Source organism: Peromyscus leucopus, chromosome 16_21 (assembly GCF_004664715.2).
Source record: "Peromyscus leucopus breed LL Stock chromosome 16_21, UCI_PerLeu_2.1, whole genome shotgun sequence".
In the NCBI taxonomy this organism is placed as follows: Eukaryota; Metazoa; Chordata; class Mammalia; order Rodentia; family Cricetidae; genus Peromyscus; species Peromyscus leucopus.
In genome coordinates this window covers 12,344,298-12,362,220 of record NC_051084.1, presented here as the reverse complement: position 1 = coordinate 12,362,220, position 17,923 = coordinate 12,344,298, and the positions used below count along the sequence as shown (strand labels likewise).

The 17,923-nt window shown below is 51.3% G+C and overlaps 1 protein-coding gene across 6 annotated transcripts in view; it reads right to left on the bottom strand.

The window, feature by feature from the left end:
• Nucleotides 1-10,049: 10,049 nt before the first annotated feature.
• The window catches only part of C16_21H6orf89 (chromosome 16_21 C6orf89 homolog), a 34,201-nt gene continuing 26,327 nt past the window's right edge, over nucleotides 10,050-17,923 (bottom strand). For all 6 annotated transcript variants that reach the window (XM_028885026.2, XM_028885023.2, XM_028885024.2 and 3 more), the window contains 3 exons: nucleotides 15,453-15,582; nucleotides 13,260-13,383; nucleotides 10,050-10,228 (listed from right to left, as the gene is read on the bottom strand). In XM_028885026.2, coding sequence (XP_028740859.1) covers nucleotides 10,134-10,228; nucleotides 13,260-13,383; nucleotides 15,453-15,582 — 349 coding nt within the window. In that variant the 3' untranslated portion in view covers nucleotides 10,050-10,133. The remainder of the gene's footprint in view (nucleotides 10,229-13,259; nucleotides 13,384-15,452; nucleotides 15,583-17,923) is intronic.

Below are 17,923 nucleotides of genomic sequence, written 5' to 3'. Positions count from 1 at the left end.
CAGCACCCCCCACAGTGAGCTGGGGCCCTCTCCCATCAATCATCATTCAAGAAAATGCCCCACAGACTTGCTTACAGGCCAACCCAGTGAGGGAATTTTCTCAGTTGATTTTCCCTCTTCCTAGATGACCTTGTTGTTAAGCTGACACAAAGCTAGCCAGCGCAGTAGTCAGGCCTACATCTCCAGCCCCCGAAAATAACTGTGTGGGCACGAGCATGTATCTGGATCCAATTCTATAGCTGCCGTGAAAATCCCAGCCCAAACTTGGAGCACGTGTTCTGTAGACGCCGAGAGCTGACTCGTAAGTTCACACTGGGCACCAACCTCAGAAGACCCCACTCAACACAGAAGGAAAAGATGGCATTACTGACATCAGGATTTGAAGAAAAGCCACCGCCGTCATACGGCATCCTCCTTGTAAAAGAATTCAGAGAGAGAGCATGGAGAACAGGAGTGAGTCCTGCAGGGACCCACGAAAATGCAGTCAGCAGGGGTGGCTGGCAGGGAGCAAAAGCAGCGTCATTCATTGTGTGGTAAAGATGGTCTTCCGGACAAACAGGGCCAGGACAACGGAACTGACACAGGAAGACAAGCTGGGCCCAGACCTTTCACCCACCACAGAAGTCAACTGTTTGGCCCCAGCACTGAGGAAATTAAAAAAAAAAAAAAAAAAATAACAGGAAAATAAAGAGGTGAAGCCCACAGGATGGATTATGCAGAGTGAAAAACTAAAAACTAGAAGAAAACCTAGAGTTTAGAGGTGATGTTTAAAAATATTTTTTTATTTTATGTGTATGGGTGTTTTGCCTGCATGTATATCACCGTGTGTAAAATACCCACAGAAGCCAAAAGAGGTAAGATTCTCCGGAACTGGGGCCACCATGTGGGTGCCAGGAACTGAACTCTGCAAGAACATGGAGCCATCTCTTCAGCCCCAAAGGAGACTTTTATATCCAATATTAAAGGCATAATCCATGAGCTTGACTAAAATACAGAAGTTCTCAGCTAGATGTGGTGGCTCAGACTTGTAATTCCAGAGCTCAGAAAGGTGAGGCAGGAGGATTGAGAGTTGAGGCTAGCCTGGGCTTTGTTGAGGCTAGCCTGGGCTTCAGTGGGACTGTTTTAGGAAAACCACACACAGAAAAAAGGTAAACTTCTCTTTTAAAAAGACAATGTCACCAGGTGGTGGTGGCGTAAGCCTTTGATCCCAGCACTTGGGAGGCAAAGGCAGGAGGATCTCTGTGAGTTTCAGGCCAGCCTGGGCTACAAATCATGTTCCAGGACAGCCAAAGCTGTTATATAGAGAAACTCTGTTTCAAAAACAAAAACAGAAACAAAACAAAAAAGACAATGTCACAAGAATTAAACAGACTATGGAGTGGAGGAAATATACATAAAAGATAGTTAATAAGAGGTGATTAGCAAAACATACAGAGAACTCTTAAAACACAACATAAGAAAACAAACAATGTAACTTAAAAATGGGCAAAAGACAGGAGGGACTTCTTAATGAGTACATACAGACGGCAAACACCGACAGTGTTCTTCATCATGCATCACTGGGGAATCACAAATTAAAACAATAAGACAGTAATACCAGCAACACAGACCAGCCAGAAGGGCCAAAATCCAAACGTGGACGTCACCAAATGCTGACAGAGACTGAGAGCAACAAAACCTCTCATTGCTTGGGCAAGAGTTAACACACAGACTCGTGACTGATCAGAGTTCTCAGCCCCTGCTGAGATTGCTATCAGCTGCTGTTCCAAGGCTCAGGGCACATTGCAAATGGGGGGTGGGGGGCACAGAACGTAAGTAAGAGCTGCAGGGTGGACAGGAGGGCTGGGAAACACTGTCTTTCGGGCATGATGTAGTCACTGAACTCACCACAGCAGCTGTAGTCAAAACCTGCCTAAGCTGGGGCCTGTCACGATTTCATCATGGGTGAGGGAGGGGCTGACAAGGCCTCACCCGTCCCTGAAGAGCTGTATTAGCAGTTTACAGTTACTGGAGCTGGGGTCATTTCTTCATCTGGGCAGCTAATGGTAAGCTGTCCACATGTCAATAAAGAACCCCTACCCATGCTTTTATACGGGCAACCCTAATCAAAACAATAACAAAGTACGTGAAAGTGGGTGAGAACTCATCAGGAAGAAGAGATCGGTGGGAACCGAGTAAAATGATCAAAAGGCATCATATCCGTGCATGGAATTGTCAAAGATTTAAAGAAAAACCAACCTCCTCTCATTGTCAGTGGGAATGCAGGACGGCCATAACCACTTGGTAAGAAGATCTGATTGATGGCTTCACAAAAAATTCACTCTGTGTACTCTTACTGTAGAGCTAACAATTGTACCCCCAAGTGAACTGGAAATGTGTCCACACAAAACTAGCACACAGCACATCCTAGCAGCTTTATAACTGCTCAAACCTAGAGGCAGCCGAGAACGCCCACCAGTCGATGCCCCGGGACGTCTCGGCAGCGGAGTGCACAGCAATGTGGCTGAGCGCTCAGGACATGCTCCTGGTCAGAAGCAGGGGCTGAGAGCAAAGGGCAGGGGCAGGAGGTTGCCAGGACCACTGTGGGCATGGGAGGGCTTCAGAACATCAGTGGTGAAGGGGAGAAGCTGAGGGAAGGAGACGGGAGGGAGGGATTCAAGACACACGCAAATGCTCTCAAAGGCTAAGATTAGCACTGAACAGGCTACCTCCCTTCCCTTCAACATGGAATCAAGTGCTAATTGGGGCCAGAGGTGTTAACGTGTTTAGTTCTGAGTAAGCAAATCAGTTATCAGTGTGGAGTGCAATGATTTCTGAAGAACGCACATTAGGGTGGTAATGAGCAATAACATCCATTTTGCACAAACAAATACTTAACACCAAGCTTCTCAGTGTATAATGCCAACGGTCGCTCTGCAGGCTGTGGTTCACCAACAGCGGAACGGCTGGATTAACGGACGGACGCACAGCCACTCCACCAAGTATTAACCACGAGGAAGGATGAGGGAGAGCCCAGCTGGCAGCCCTAGGGGAACTCCCTCTGTGGGGAGCTGAGCACAGGGCACCAGGAGGAAGCTTCTACTTTGAGGGGCCGGTAATGTGGCTCAGATGGTACAGTGCTCACCTGGCATGTGAGAAGCCTTGGGTTTGGTCCTAGGTATCGTGGTCCCTGACCAAATCTCAGTACTCTGGAAGCAAAGGCAGGAGGATTGGAAATTCAAGATCACTTTTGGCTTCATAAAGAGTTCAAGGCCAGCCTGGCTTACATGAGACCACCTTAAAAAAAAAAATCCAGGCAGGCTGATCTCCATGAGTTCGAGGCCAGCCTGGTCTACAGAGTGAGTTCCAGGAAAGGCTCCAAAGCTACACAGAGAAACTCTGTCTCGAGAAAAAAAAAAAAAAAAAAAAACATACGATAAAGCAAAGCTCCTCCCCCATCTTTATGACTATGATCAGAGCCTATGAAAAGATCCACAGCAGGGCACGGCTGTGCACACAGCTTAGCAGGGGAAGTTGAGGGATAATGTGAGGAGAAGGGAAAGGACATGGCACGTAGTAAAAACAATGAAATAAGATGGCCTTGAGGCTGGGCATGGTGGTGCACGCCTATAATCCCAGCATTTGGGAGCCAGAGGCAGGCAGAGTTCTGTGAGTCAGAGGCCAAGCCCGGTCTGCATAGTGAGTTCCAGACCAGTCGGGACTACATAGAGATCTTGTCTCAAAACAACAGTGAAGAAAAGAAGAGAAAAGAAGAGAGGGCTGGAGAGATGGCTCAGAGGTTAAGAGCACCGACTGCTCTTCCAGAGGTCCTGAGTTCAATTCCCAGCATCCACATGGTGGCTCACAACCATCTGTAATGAGATCTGGTGCCCTCTTCTGGCATGTGGGCATACATGCAGCCAGAGCACTCATACCTAAAAAATATATATATATAAATAAATAAAATAAAAAAGAGAAGGAGAAGATATGGCCATGTTATGCATTTATATAAAAATACAAAGGGGTTGGGGATTTAGCTCAGTGGTAGAGCACTTGCCTAGCAAGTGCAAGGCCCTGGGTTCGGTCTCAACTCCGACAAAAAAACAAACAAACAAACAAACAAACAAACAAAAAACCAAACATGAATACACACACACACACACACACACACACACACACACACACACACACACACACACACGCCACCTTAAGTTAATGGCGTGCCTGTTGTCTTGTGGCAGGTAGACTGAACCAGCAGGGTTTGGGGTCTCCACTTGTGCCACAGGTGAAATGCCACTGTGAGTGTGGCACCCTCGAGGGCACGTGGTCACGAAAGGCTCTGTGTGTGGCTGCCTGGTGAGGACAAAGGACCCCTAGCTGATTTGAATTGAACTGAAAATCTGAGTAAAATGTGTAAGAATGGGGAGGGGGGGTCTGAGAACTGAGACTGAAACTTGAGGGGCAGCGGATGAGAGCCCGTGGCAGAGGCCACAGGAGGGGCGAGGCGAAGGGGGCGAGGGCAGGAGAGAGGCCAAAGCCGGCCAGAGGCCCGGGGGAGCGTCACAGACCGGCCTCAATTGTCTCCTCACCACCCATCCACTTCCCGGGAAAAGAGCAAAATGGGAAAATTAAAGGACGCCAAGAACAGGGAAGGTCTTGCCAAGCAACATACATACTTTTAAAAAATAAAAAAATTATTTTAAAAAATAAAAAAAAAATCCATTACACAAAACTTTAATTCACATCCATTCTTTCCCTGGTGCAGTCCTCCCAAGTCTGTAGTATACTAAATTACTGTCAACACTCTAGAAGAGTGGTCCTCAACCTTCCTGACGCTGCGACCCTTTAATACAGTTCCTCATGCTGTGGTGACCCCCAACTATAAAATTGCTATCATTGCTACTTCATAACTAATTTTGCTACTGTTACGAATCATAGTATAATATCTGATATGCAGGTCTTAGGCGACCCTGTGAAAGGGTCACGTGACACCCCAAAGGGGCTGTGACCCACAGGTTGAGACCCACTGCTCTACAGGATGCCGTGGCTAGGACAGGTGAATGCCTCTCTCCTCACATGGCCACCCAGAAGCCACATCACGATTCTCTAGACCGCATTGGTCCCCGAGGACAGCAGGAAGAGGCTGTGTTGGAGCATCCTTGGCTACCTTGTGCCTTTCCTTCCCTACTCTGGGCATCTGTGTTCGTCCTTTCCACAGGGTCAGGGAGACAGAGGGGGAGGGGTAAAAGGTCACAGTTCCTGGGGAGAAGTATGGACAGATGTGGAGGGCAAAGCTGCCTTGGTGAGATAGGCTTCTTTGGAAATGCCTGTGTCCACTGGGTCCTGAACCAAGTGCAGCTTGAGGGACGCCGTGGAATAAAGATGGCTGCCCAGGAGGACCCCACCCCAGAGTGGCTGTGGTGTTATGAAGTTAACGCCTAGCACGAAGCAGATGTTGACTCCCCGATTTGTTTGAAACTCAAAACGCAGCAGGGTGGGGTCCCCTTCTCTGCAGGGTGCTGGCAGCTGTGGCTCTTGGACTAGTGACCACTGCCTGCCTGACAGGCTCTGAGCGGAGGCGGAAGGGTCCCTGCGTGGTTATGTAACATTCTTTTACGCGGCTTGGCTTCAAGAGTCTGGACATTCCAGTCTCCGGAGGGAGAAAGATGACAGATGTATTTAGCACTAATGCTGAAATTATGCAGGGCAAGGAAACCAGACATGGAGGGGCCTGGACAGCTGACAAGCTGGCTGCAGGGCTTCTCCAGAGCCCGGACTTGAAGTCACACGGTGCTCAGGCAAGCTGGCTTGGGCACAGAGTGAGTACCTGTCTGTCATCTCCCTGCTGTGCTCTTCTGGAAGAAGCTGCTGGGTACTGGACACAGGTGAGGACCGGCTGCCTGCCCGGGCCTTGTTTCACATTTGCCACACGGCTGTCTCCACGAGCACCTACAGCTCCCTCACGGACATGCATGGGTTCTGAGGTACCACGGTAAAGCCCATTCCTTAGTCCCTGGCTGGGGGGTGGGTGAGCCCCCTCCCTTCCCCCCATGGTCTAGCCTCAGCTGGGCAAGGAGACGCTGACCCTTGAACGGTCGCTGTGGAGACGATAGGCTGAGCACACCCAGACCACGGGGGCAAGGCTGAGGTCACCTGTGGGGAAGGAATGGGATGCTGGCTTTCAAGGCAACAGTTCTGAACCACTGCGGCCCCTGCTAGGTTTTGGAAGAAGGGGATAGAAAACTTGAGAACTGAAAAACAAGTGATGCAACTCCAACGGGACCCACAACTGGAACTGGACACACATCTGGGAACGCAGTGATGGGAAAATGGCTGGATGCAGTTGTGTTCCAGCCACTGACTGTCAGGAATGAGTTTTCACATGGGGAGGGACACAGGGCGGGTTTTTATAACGACTGCGTGGTGAGATTCTTTCCTCTAACGTCTTCCCGAGCGCCTGGAAAGCAAATCCCATGGAGCTCTGTTTTGCTGACCTTCCAGGTCGGTCTCCCACGCCAGTGGGGCATGCCCACAAGCCAAGGGCATGCTTTCTGGGTGGAGTCACCTGCCACCTGCCAGTAACTTCCTGTTCTAGCCTCAGTTTCTTTTCCTTGTGACAGGGATTTGCCCCTACTTCCCAGGACTCCGTGAAGGCTGAGGGATAGTGTGTGCAGCCCCAGGGGCACCGGAGGCTGGAATGACTTGGATGTTACTCCTTAGAAAATGAACCACGTAACTCCAGCACTCGGGAGACAGAGACAGGCAGATCTCTGTGAGTTGATGCCAACTTGTTCTACACAGTGAGTTTCAGGCCAGCCAGGCCTACACAGGGAGACCCTGTCTTCAATCCACCCACTCACCCACCCACCCACCAACCCCCAAATTTGCTCTGAATTGCACCCAACAGGTGAATTCTAGTGTCACAAGACACTGTCTGCCACTCCCTCTCCTCCTTAAAATCCAGAGTGGGGTGAGGACAAGCCTGCCTCTTCCACAAACGACAACAGCTGTGGTGTCCACTCGAGAGTCGACCGCGTGAACTCTGGCCACGTGGACTCAATCGCTTCAAAGAATACTTGCCTCTCCAGAGAGCTGATTTCTAGGGCCTGGAGTCCCACAAAAAAAAAAAAATGAACCTAACTCACACAGAGGTCACCATGTCACTGCCTAGTAACCACTTCATAACCTGCCCCGTGCCTGGCTCACATTGGCACCTGAGGGGAGCTGGTTAGATGGGTCCCCGGCCTTCCCAATGCCAGTTCCTCTTGCCGACCCTCACCCTCCTGTCCACACCACCACACGTGCAGAGGGGCCTTTGCTGCTTCTGTCTCCAGGCCTCCAGCTGGCTGAAGAAGACCCACTGGCAGCCCCCGTCCTTCCTGCAGGACTCCAGGATTCCTTGAGGTGAGCAAATTCTGTGCAGTAGTTAAGAGCAGAGAAGCCTTTGAGAGTCTCTCCCTTGCCCGCACCACACACACAGACACAGACACAGAGACACACACACACACACACACACGCACGCACGCACGCACGCATGCACGCACACACAGCCTGTACTGCTGTCTGCTGGGTGTCTAGGACTTTCAGGTCTTCCCAGGTGCCTCCGAAGGCCAACCCAGGCAAGGTTTCCTTGACTTCAGCTCGAGCTCTTTTCTGGCTCTTTTCTGGGCTCCAGAGGTAAACATGGAGTCAAACATGGAAAGAACACCAGGTTCTAGACTGCGGCAGTGGCTCTGAACCTCTGAGCCTCCTCTCCAAGGATGGAGTTCCAGAAGGCTCTGGAGGCCCAGGACCCGAGTGTAACTCCGCCCACATGCATGGGGGAAGCACACTGTGGAAGCTTAGAGCTGGCCTCTCATGGTCCTCTGACGACAACCTGAGTCCCAGCTCTTAGCAGCGGGACTCCATTCCTTCAGGGAAAGCTCCCCCAGGTGCAGGTCACACTTTAGCCTGAGGAGGCCCTGAGCCGTTCCACCCGAGCTCTGTGCAGGCCGCTTGTCTCCCACCAACCCACCGACCACCTCAGCCTCCTCTCAGAACCCTCTGGTTAACCCCACGTGTGCTCCCCACTGGGAGCCAGGGCCTGGGAGAAGACACAGGGCCCCTCTAAGGATGGGGAGGACCCCACAGGGGTCACAACTTCCATCACCGTGGACCGCCTTGGCCTACACAGACCTACTGTGCAGTCTTCTGACTTGTGCAATTTGGAAATAGAGGCCACCACTCAGTTTGGTTCTCCTTCACCTCTGTGAGGCATGGTCAGTGGTCAAGTACCTAGCCATGGTAATAAAGGACCAATAAGAGGGCAGAGGAAGCTGGGTGTAGTGGTGCACGCCTTTAATTTCAGCACTGGGGAGGTAGGGGCAGGCAGATCTCTATGAGTTCAAGGCCAGTCAGGTCGGTCTACATGAGTTCAAGGCTAGCCACAGCCACAGTGAGAAACCCTGTCTCAAAACAAACAAACAAAAAACAAAAAAGGTAGAGGAAGCAAGAAAAAGTATCCCTTCCAGGGGGTGCTGACACATATCTTTAATCACAGCAGAAGAGGCAGAGGCAGCCAGATCTCTGAGTTCGAGGCCAGCCTGGTCTACAGAGTGAGTTTCAGGACAGTCAAGGCTACACAGAGAAACCTTGTCTCAAAAATCAGATTGGTTTCTCAGAAGCTCAGCCTCCCCTAGCTGGCCAGCACCCTCGCTGAGGCTGCCCTTGTCAACTGCTGCTGCGTCCCACCCCCTTCAGAAGGAATGAGTTAGACTAGCTGGCCTGAGGGAGACAGGCACCTCCCTGAGTTTGATCTTTAGGCCTGACTTTCTACAGAGATATTTTTCAGCAAATGAACAAACAAGGGGCATCCTTCTTTGCACTGTTTGATGAAGACACCCCAAAGCACTCAGGGGAGCAGTAAGCACAACAGATCACCTAGTCAGGATAGTCGTGCATCCTGACAAAACCAACATGTCACCTTGCCTCCCAGTACGAAGACGGGATCACGGTAGGACAGAGGGCCACGAAGGGAGCTGCACACTGATAGTGAACGCTTCAGCTCTGCAGCTCCTTCCCCGACCACATTACATCAGCCTTGAGGCTGCTGAAAAACATCTCTGTAGAAAGTCAGGCCTAAAGATCAAACTCAGGGAGGTGCCTGTCTCCCTCAGGCCAGCTAGTCTAACTCATTCCTTCTGAAGGGGGTGGGACGCAGCAGCAGTTGACAAGGGCAGCCTCAGCGAGGGTGCTGGCCAGCTAGGGGAGGCTGAACTTCTGAGAAGCCAATCTGATGGGCAGTGGGGGAGGGGCATGGGACCCTCTAAGATTTAGAATTGTAAGCCAGTCTCCAGCATCCCTCACCAAGCTCCAGGAGCCATGGGCATTATACAATAGGGGCTTTCCTTTTCCTCTGTGACGCTGAGGACTGCACTCAGCGCTTCACACACACGGCAAGCGCTCCACCACTGAGCTACATCCCTAGATCTAGGAGGTACATTTGGGGCGGCGGTAGTGGGGTGGGTGTGTGGGTGTGTGTGGGGGTGGGGTTTGAGACAGGGTCTCAATCCTTGGCAAACCTGGAACTCACTATGTGGACCAGGCTAGCCTAGAGCTCCCAAGTGCTAGGATTAAAGGTATGTACCTGGTACTAGCAGGTACTTTTAAAGATACAATTCTGGCTATCTGAGCCCCCCCCACAATGGTTCCCAATTCTTTCTGCTTGTCAAACTGTAGTGATTTTTAAAGTCGGCCATGGATTTCCCTTTTGTACTTTTTAGTGCAGGGTGATGTGGCCAGGGAAGAGTGGACAAACAGATCCACCTGGTGAAGGATGTGGCGTGAGCACCCATTGCTGCCCTCCACTTCGAAGAAGCCGGTAGAGGAGCCATGTCCACACCCAGAGGGAGCCACCAGCCATTCCCACACCTCGGTGTCCCAAGGCCTGGAGAAGACAATGTGGGCAAAGCCTTGGGCAGCAGCCAGGCTGCAACCCTCCCTGAGGAATCGCGGGACAGAGATTTGGGGTGGGGCCCTGGCCGCTGTCTCCGATGCACCCAGGGCAGGTAACTAAGCAACCAACCCGAGGAAACTGTTTTAGCGATTTATTCCCCTCCCCACTCTTTTCAGCCTGGTGTTCAGCTCTTCAGGTAGTTCCCGTGGACAGCTGTTTCCTACAGTTCTGAGAGAGTGGTTCCATCGCAGATGATCAAAGGCTGGACCCCTCTGGCTACAATGTAGGCCTTCCAGTCGGCAGCCCCGGCATAGCCTTGGAGGAAGACAGCAGAGGAGAGAGTGAATGTCAGGGAGAGGGACACTGGCCGGAGCCACGGGTCCGAGTCCTGCTGCTCTTGCATTTGACTGCGAAGGCCTCTGTGCTCTCTGAAGCCTAAGGAAGTATGCCTAGTTCTCTGTGACCTGACATTCAAAGAGACACTCCAAATGCAGACATGTCCTCCCCACCATCTTCTAGACAACTGAATCACATTTTGGCCAGTCACAAAGGCAGCCTGTTTTCAATGAGGAAACCATTAGCCACCAGTTCTCAGGCTGATTTTTTTTTCCTTTTCTTTTTTGAAGTGGAGTGTGTGTGTGTGTGTGTGTGTGTGTGTGTGTGTGTGTGTGTGTGAGAGAGAGAGAGAGAGAGAGAGAGAGAGAGAGAGAGAGAGAGAGAGAGAGAGAGAGAGAGAGAGAGAGAGATAGGTTGTTATGTGGCCTAGGCTGGCCTCAAGCTTGGGATCCTCCTGCCTCAGCCTCTTGAATGCTAGGACTTCGGGGTGCATGTCACTATGCCCAGGTCTGGATGGGTTCTGTGGGGAACACATGGCTATTCCTAAGATAATTTGCTCCAGCACACACAGATTTCCCAACACAGCTCTGTAAACAGTGTTCTGAAGATCTGAAGACAGAGGCTTCCTCGGTTCCATAACTTCTCAGAGTCTGTGTATCCTGCGTACCATGCATGAAGACAGCAGTTTCCAAAGTCTTACTCAGAAAGCCTATTCCAGGGCCTTCTCAGGATGCTCTTGTTTCCAGCCCTGGGGTCAGGAGTGATGTGAAGAACCGTCTAGAAAACTCAGAGCTATTCTATCTGGGTGTGGGAAGGTGACCTGCTGCTGCTCCCAGGGCTGTCCTGCATGCTCTAACACTCAGCACTGTGGATCTCTTGCCGAGTGTGGGGCTACACCTGTATCCCAGCACTTGTAAGGCTGAGGCCGGCCAGGATTACACAGCCAGACCCCACCTCAAAAGGACCAGAGTCACTCAAGTAAACAAAGAAATACAGAAAAGCTGAGGTGGTGGCACGTACCTGTAATGCTGGCACCGAGACTGAGGCAGAACTACTGCAAGTCTGAAGCCAGCCTGGGCTACCTATGATAGCTAGGCCAGCCAGAACTACACAGCGAGACGGTCTCCAAAACTTCTGAGTAGTGAAGAAAACCGTCTCATGCCCGCCCTCAACTGCAGTCTCCAGGATGTGACGGTTGGTACCTGTCTAGACGCGGAGTGCACAGAACAGGCACTGACCAAAACCTGGTGACTGAGGAAAGGTCACATGACCTTGCTGGGACTGTGCCGTGACAGTTGATGCTGTGCCCAATATTTATCATCCTTGACTATGTCTCCATTCCAGGATTCCTGGTGATCTGGAATTCCCACCCTCCACTTCCAGTTAAAGAGCATTTTAGTTAAAATAAATAAAGTCACAGAACAGCTTGTCCCCGTGCCGTTCTGACGGGTCCTGAGTGGCCACGCCCCCCAGCTCCTCTCCTCACCGACAGGTCTGACTCTGGTCCTGTCCACCCGGGCAGATGAACTGTCACCTCCCCTCCTCCCAGGGCTCCAGTCCGGGCCCCCCCCCATGCTTGTTCTTTCCTCAGGGTCTGCCCCCTCCCTTTTTGGAATTAATTAGTTAACTTAGCATTGGTGTTGTGCCGCACATATGTCTGTGTGAAGGGGTGAGGTCTTGGAGTTCGGGCAGGTGTGAGCTGCCATGTGGTGCTGGGAACTGAACCCGGGTCCTCTGGAAGATCGGTCAGTGCTCCTGACCGCTGAGCCGCCCTCCAGCCCCCTCTGCCCTCTTCTGCGCTTGCCATGTGGCTGCCACTCAGGCTCTGCTGCCAGGAGCCTGGCGTCTGTGTTTTAGGCTGCTCCTGCCTATCAAAGCTTCCTTGGCAGCTGCCAGTCACCTCTTCTTTTCAAACTTTCTAACTGGCATTCCGGATGCTCGTGGGAACTGGAAATCTAGAGTCTGGAAATTGAAGGTGCTTCTGAAGTGGTCTGAACAACGGTGTTGGTAGAAGACGAGACAGAGGCCTGTCTCAGCGTGCCCACAGTTTCAAAGCCTGCCCTCTGTGACAGCCACTCTCACTGCAGGAACCAGGGCCTGCTGTTCCCACGCACACATTCACTTTACCGCAGCCCTGCATGGCCTGCACCACTGGACCATGATTACTGCTCAGTTTGTTATGCTCCCCACACCTACACTGAAACAAAGGTTCTGGGAGGTGGAGCCACACTTGGCACAACGCCAGCTCCCGGCCTTCCCTGAGGTGAGAGCTTCCGGCACCCTGGGGCTTCTGATGGCCAGTGGTAAAAGCACCCAGTGGAAGCTGGCCTCAGCCTGGCAGGGGCTCAGATCTTGTGAGGTACAAACAGGGACACCAGTGGCATCCTCCAAGAGGACTGCTGTCAACCGACTGGTCTGGAATAGACTCAGGATACTGGGTAGGAAGCACAGAGCCAGAATCAAGGGTGGGTCGTCAGTGTGAGCCGGGTCTTGGCTGTGGGACGCACACAGAAGTGGCACCCATGTGATGGTGGCCCTTCACTTCGTGCTGTCTTATCTGCAAAACAGGCGTGAAGGTTTCCTCGGACCTTGCCGTGGTCTGGCCTGGCATGCCTGTGTCAGGCCGGGACTCGAGGCTACCTGACTTGACGGTGGGACATTGGGAAGGTCACTTGACTCTCATCTATAAAAGGATAAATTCTTCTAAATAACTCCCAGAATCCCTTCTACCTTGGAGTCGGTAGGCCCAACCGACCCCCCCTTCTCAGCGCTGACTGTACACACATCTCCCTGTGCTACTTCACCTGTTCTCTTGAAGCCCAATAAACACATCAACTGTGTTGATAAAATGTTACTCTTGATTTAAACAGACAGAACCATCGTGTATTTCTGGTTGTGAGCCTAGCCTCTAACAGCTGAACCATCTCTCCAGCCCAAAGGCTAAAACCTTCTTGAGGGCAACGTGAGATGCTTAGAAAGACTGCCCCTGTCCTCCTGGGACCCTCCATACCAATGTCTCCAGGCTCTATCGGCATGGCCACGGACTGACAGTGTCTTCGGCACTGGAAAGGAGGGATGAGCTGCAACATGGCTTCTCCGCTGCCAACAGTGAACAAGTCATGCACCTTATGCATCTGGAGTAAAGAATGGGTGCGGGAGAAAGAAGGAGAAGAATGAGGGTTGGTGGACAAAACCCTTTACACATAATGGCTTTTTCTTTCCAGTCTGTCTGTCCTGGAACTCTATGTAGACCAGGTTAGCTTTGAACTCACAGAGATCCACCTGCCTCTGCCTCCTGAATCCTGGGATTAAAGGTGTGTGCCAAAAAGCCTGGCCTTACATATGGCCTTGAGTTTCCTAGTAGGCTGAGCAATGAGGAAAACATGAATAATAACAAATTTCATAATTATCTCTAAAAGACAAAACAAACTAGTCTCTCCTAATCATGGCATCTCCTGGTACTGAGACCAGGGTAAAAATTTCTTCTCTGGGTTATTCATTTATTTTTAGTAATTTTTTATTTCATTATCTGTAAGCCTATGTGTGGGTACTCTTGGAGGCTAGAAGAGAGAGCCAGAGTCCTTGGAGTTTGAGTCCTAGGAGTTGTAAGTTGCCAATGTCGGTGCTGGGAACTGAATTTGGGTCTTCTGCAAGAGCAGAGTGTTCATAACCAATGAGCCTCTCTCCAGTCACCTATGGGTTCTTCTCAAGAGGAACTGCACGACTTACTGAGCAACATCCTCCCTCAGTGACAGCCCAGGAATGTCTCCAAGGCCATACGGAGCCATTTTACTGGCAACCAGGGGCACAGGAGGAGGCCTCTTCTCTTGAGCTGGCTTGCAGGGAACCAGTGCCAACACTGGCGGATGCTCTGCCATCTGTAGTCCTGAAGACGACCTAAGACCACCACCAGGCAGGTGCAGCCCTCACTCAAGACTCAGGACTCGGGCATGCCCTTCATGCCCAGGATGGAATGGGTGACTGAGGGCCAGCTCTAGGCAACACTGAGGAATAGGAGAAGTAGGGCTGCACAGTGACCAGACCCTACCTCTTCTCTATCCCAAGACTGACCTGGGATACTGGGCCTTGGCTTTACCAGGGCCTAGGGACCAGGAGGAGGACAGCAGGGTGGAGTAGTGAGGCTGGGAGGAAGGAAAGCTTGGGCCAGGGTGGGATACACATGCTCTAAGAAACCAGGCTCTCAGGATCCTAGCCTTTGGGACCACTGCCTTCTCAGAACACCCCACAAGATGACTTTGATAACCACTTGAATGGCTGTATGCACTCCTCTTCTGGACTCCTTTGTGTTCAGCAAACTGAACTTCACCTCAGTGTTCCAGTGGGAAAACTTGTAAAGTCCCTCGCCCAGATTCTGTCGTAACTACGAAAATGAAACCCTAACGGGGCCCTGAGTTCTGGTTGGACAGAGCGGCCAAACCAGGGACGTCTGCAGTGAGAGCGCGGCCCGCCCTACGCTGCAGGTCTTCCCTCCAGGGCAACCCTCCCTTCTCCACACAGCCACACAGCGGCAGGCAGCACTCAAAGTCCTTCAGGAAGCTCAGCAAGCTGTTACAAGCAAGGAGCATCGGGAGGAGGCTGCAGACACCAGCCAGAGCTGGCTGAAGGCCCCAGGTGGGAAACCCATTATTCAAATCAATCACAATTCTGAAACCTTCCTCAGGAATGGGACTCAACAAAAGAGCGATTCAGACCAAAGTGGACAGACCCCAACACAGACGGGCTTCTCCCCAGCCACTGGCCCTGGCCAATGGGAAGGAAGGAAGGGGTGGGATAAACAAATGTCCCAGGCCCTCAAGTGTTGGCCTTTCCTATCTCTGTCCTGACTCTCTTGGTGGTGGTGGGTTTTCAAAGTTCTCCTAAAGTTGGGTTAAAGGTTTCTCTCTCAGGTTCCATTTCCCTATTTACAAAAAGAAAAGGCTGGGACTATAATGACACACTATTCATCTATGGCCTGTCTACACTCTGATTTGAGGTAGGGAGGTCAGATCAACTTCCCACTCCTTTAAAGAGGAAAGGCAGCAGGACACAGATCTGCAGGGAGGATTTCTGGGAATATGCCAGATGCCCGCAGTAGGGACCAAAGTCAGCTCACTCTCCGAGTCCACATGCAGAGAAGGCCTCCAGCGCTCAGCCCATATCCCACAGGGGGAAACAGCGAGCCAGGTCCTGCCAACACCCTTACCTTGCTGCCCACCACAGGTTCCGGGTGGACCAGGAAGCACTTGTTTAAGGAGGCATCTTTTGGAAATGGAAGTTGGGTAAAAACAGGAAAAAGCTCCCGTAAGATTTGTGATCTGTTCAGAGGTCTCCTCCTGAAAAGGTGTAAAACAGAAACCAGTCAGCTTCTAGGTTAGCCAGCCCATCTGCAGAAGGGACAGGGGTGGGGTGGGTGGGGGGAGTGGGGGCGAGGTGGCCAATGGCAGCAGGTACAGATGGGAAAGAGCTGGACTATGCTTTTTATTTTGTCTTTTTTTTTTAAACATTTCTTTTTTAATTTTTTATGTCTGTAGTTGGGCATGGTAGCACACACCTTTAATCCAGCACTCAGGAGGCAGAGGAAGGTGGATCTCTGTGAGTTTGAGGTCAGCCTGGTCTGCACAGTGAACAGAACTACAAAGGGAATAGGAAGTAAATTTACTATCTCAATAAGTAAATAAAATATATGTGTCTGTGTGAGTATGCCACATGAGTGTGGGTGCCCACAGAGGCCAGAGAGGGAGCTAGCCTCCAGAGCCAGTTACAGGAAGTTATATGCCGTGGTGGGGGGAATCAAAGCCAGGTCCTCTGGAGCAGCAAGCACTCCTAACTGCTGTCTCCTCAGACCCTGTTTGGTCTTTTTGGGACAGTCTCATGGATCCCAGCTGGCTTCCTATTCACTTTGTAGCTGAGGATACTAACCTTTATCTGATCCTCCTGCCTCCACAATCCAGTGCTGGGATTACTGGCATTTGTCATCTTTCCCAGCAGGATCATGTCTTAGGTATTAGATCCATGATGACAGTCACGCAGAACTGATGAACTGTACCACACACATGCTCACCAAGAAGCGCCCTCTAGGCAGTTATGTGTATGGGCGGAATGTTAAGTTCCAGCTGAAGCGGTACAGAAAATGAGAATCCTCTCATTCCACTTTGGAAAGGAGCTGGAGTAACAGCAGGCTAGAGGCAGGGGAAGAGAGACTGACGAGAAGGAGAAAGGGACAAAAAGCACGACTTCCTTCGCAGCAGAGTGAGGACAGTGGGCAGCCGGAGCAGTCTGTTAACGAACTTAAAGAAAGGCGGGGGCTGGGGAGACGGCTCAGCAGGCAGCCTGAGCTTGACCTTTGGAGCTCATAAAGTGGCAGGGGGAATCAACTTCTGAGAGCTGTTTTCTGACCCCCACAACCGAGGAGGGCCTAGAGAGGGCTCAGAGGTTAAGAGCTTATTCTATTCCTTCAGGGGACCCGAGTTCGGTTCTCAGAGCTCATGTAGCGTGGCTCACAGGCACCTGGAACTCCAGGTCTAGAGGGTCTGATTCGTCTGGCCTCGGAGGGCACCTGTGCTCACGGGTATACCCCCTCCCATACACACAGTATAAAATAATAAGAAACAAATCTAAAAGAGGTGGCTCAGTGAATGAAGGCACCCGCTGCCGTGTCTGGTGTCTTTTTGAGTGTGGTTCCTGGAAGCGACATGGTAGAAAGAGAGAAATGACTCCTGAATATTGTCCTCTGACCTCTATGTACATGCTATGGCACGCAAGTATCCCCCCCCCCATCTAAATCACGTAACAAAGACTAGAAACGGACAGCAGAGGCACCGGGAACTGTCCAGAGAAGGGGCTGGTGTGCTGACTCAGGCGGCACAGGCATCTATCCGATGCCAGGCCTGCCACCTTAGCTCCATCCCAGGACCCGGATGATGGACAGTGGGAACTGCCTTCTACAAGCTGGCCTCTGACCTCCCACACATACATGATAGCATGAGCACTCACACACAGGCACACAATAAACGAATGGATGTAATCAAAATTTTAGATGTAAAAAACATTTTAGAAAGAAGTTATCCAACAAAACGCAAAGTGCAATTTTAATTTTCCTTTGAACCAGTTCTCCACGGAAGCTGGCTCTTCTTTCTTGCCAGAGGGAGCCTTAAGGACTGGCCCATGTTTTCTGTAGGACACAAGAAGGAACTGGAAAGCAAACAGGTTTCCATCGTGAGTGAGCTTGGCAACAAGCTTAACCTGGCTGAATGTAATCTTCTAATCCGAAAAGTGGCTGACGATTCCTGCTTTGCTTGGCCGTGGATCTGCAAAGTGGCTGAGAATTCCCGCTTTGCGCCTTGACCACGATGCAGCTCTTCTATCTGCTAAGTTTTCTCTTCAGCCCTCAGCCCCCTGACCCTCTCCTTAGAGCAAATGTTAAGCAGCTGCAATCAGGTTCACGACTGAATGATAACGTCCTTCCTGGCCTCAGGTGTTGGCACTGTCCGGGGAGGCTTAGGAAGCTGGCCTTGCCTGAGGTGTCACTCTGAGTTTAAAGATTGTCTGCTGGGACAGGTGACGGACTCTCATTCCTCTGGAAATACAGGCCCAAATACACACTGGTCACAGTGTTCCATCACAGCAACAGGAAAGTAGCTAATGCATGAGCTTCTGCATGGCAGCAGATTGACA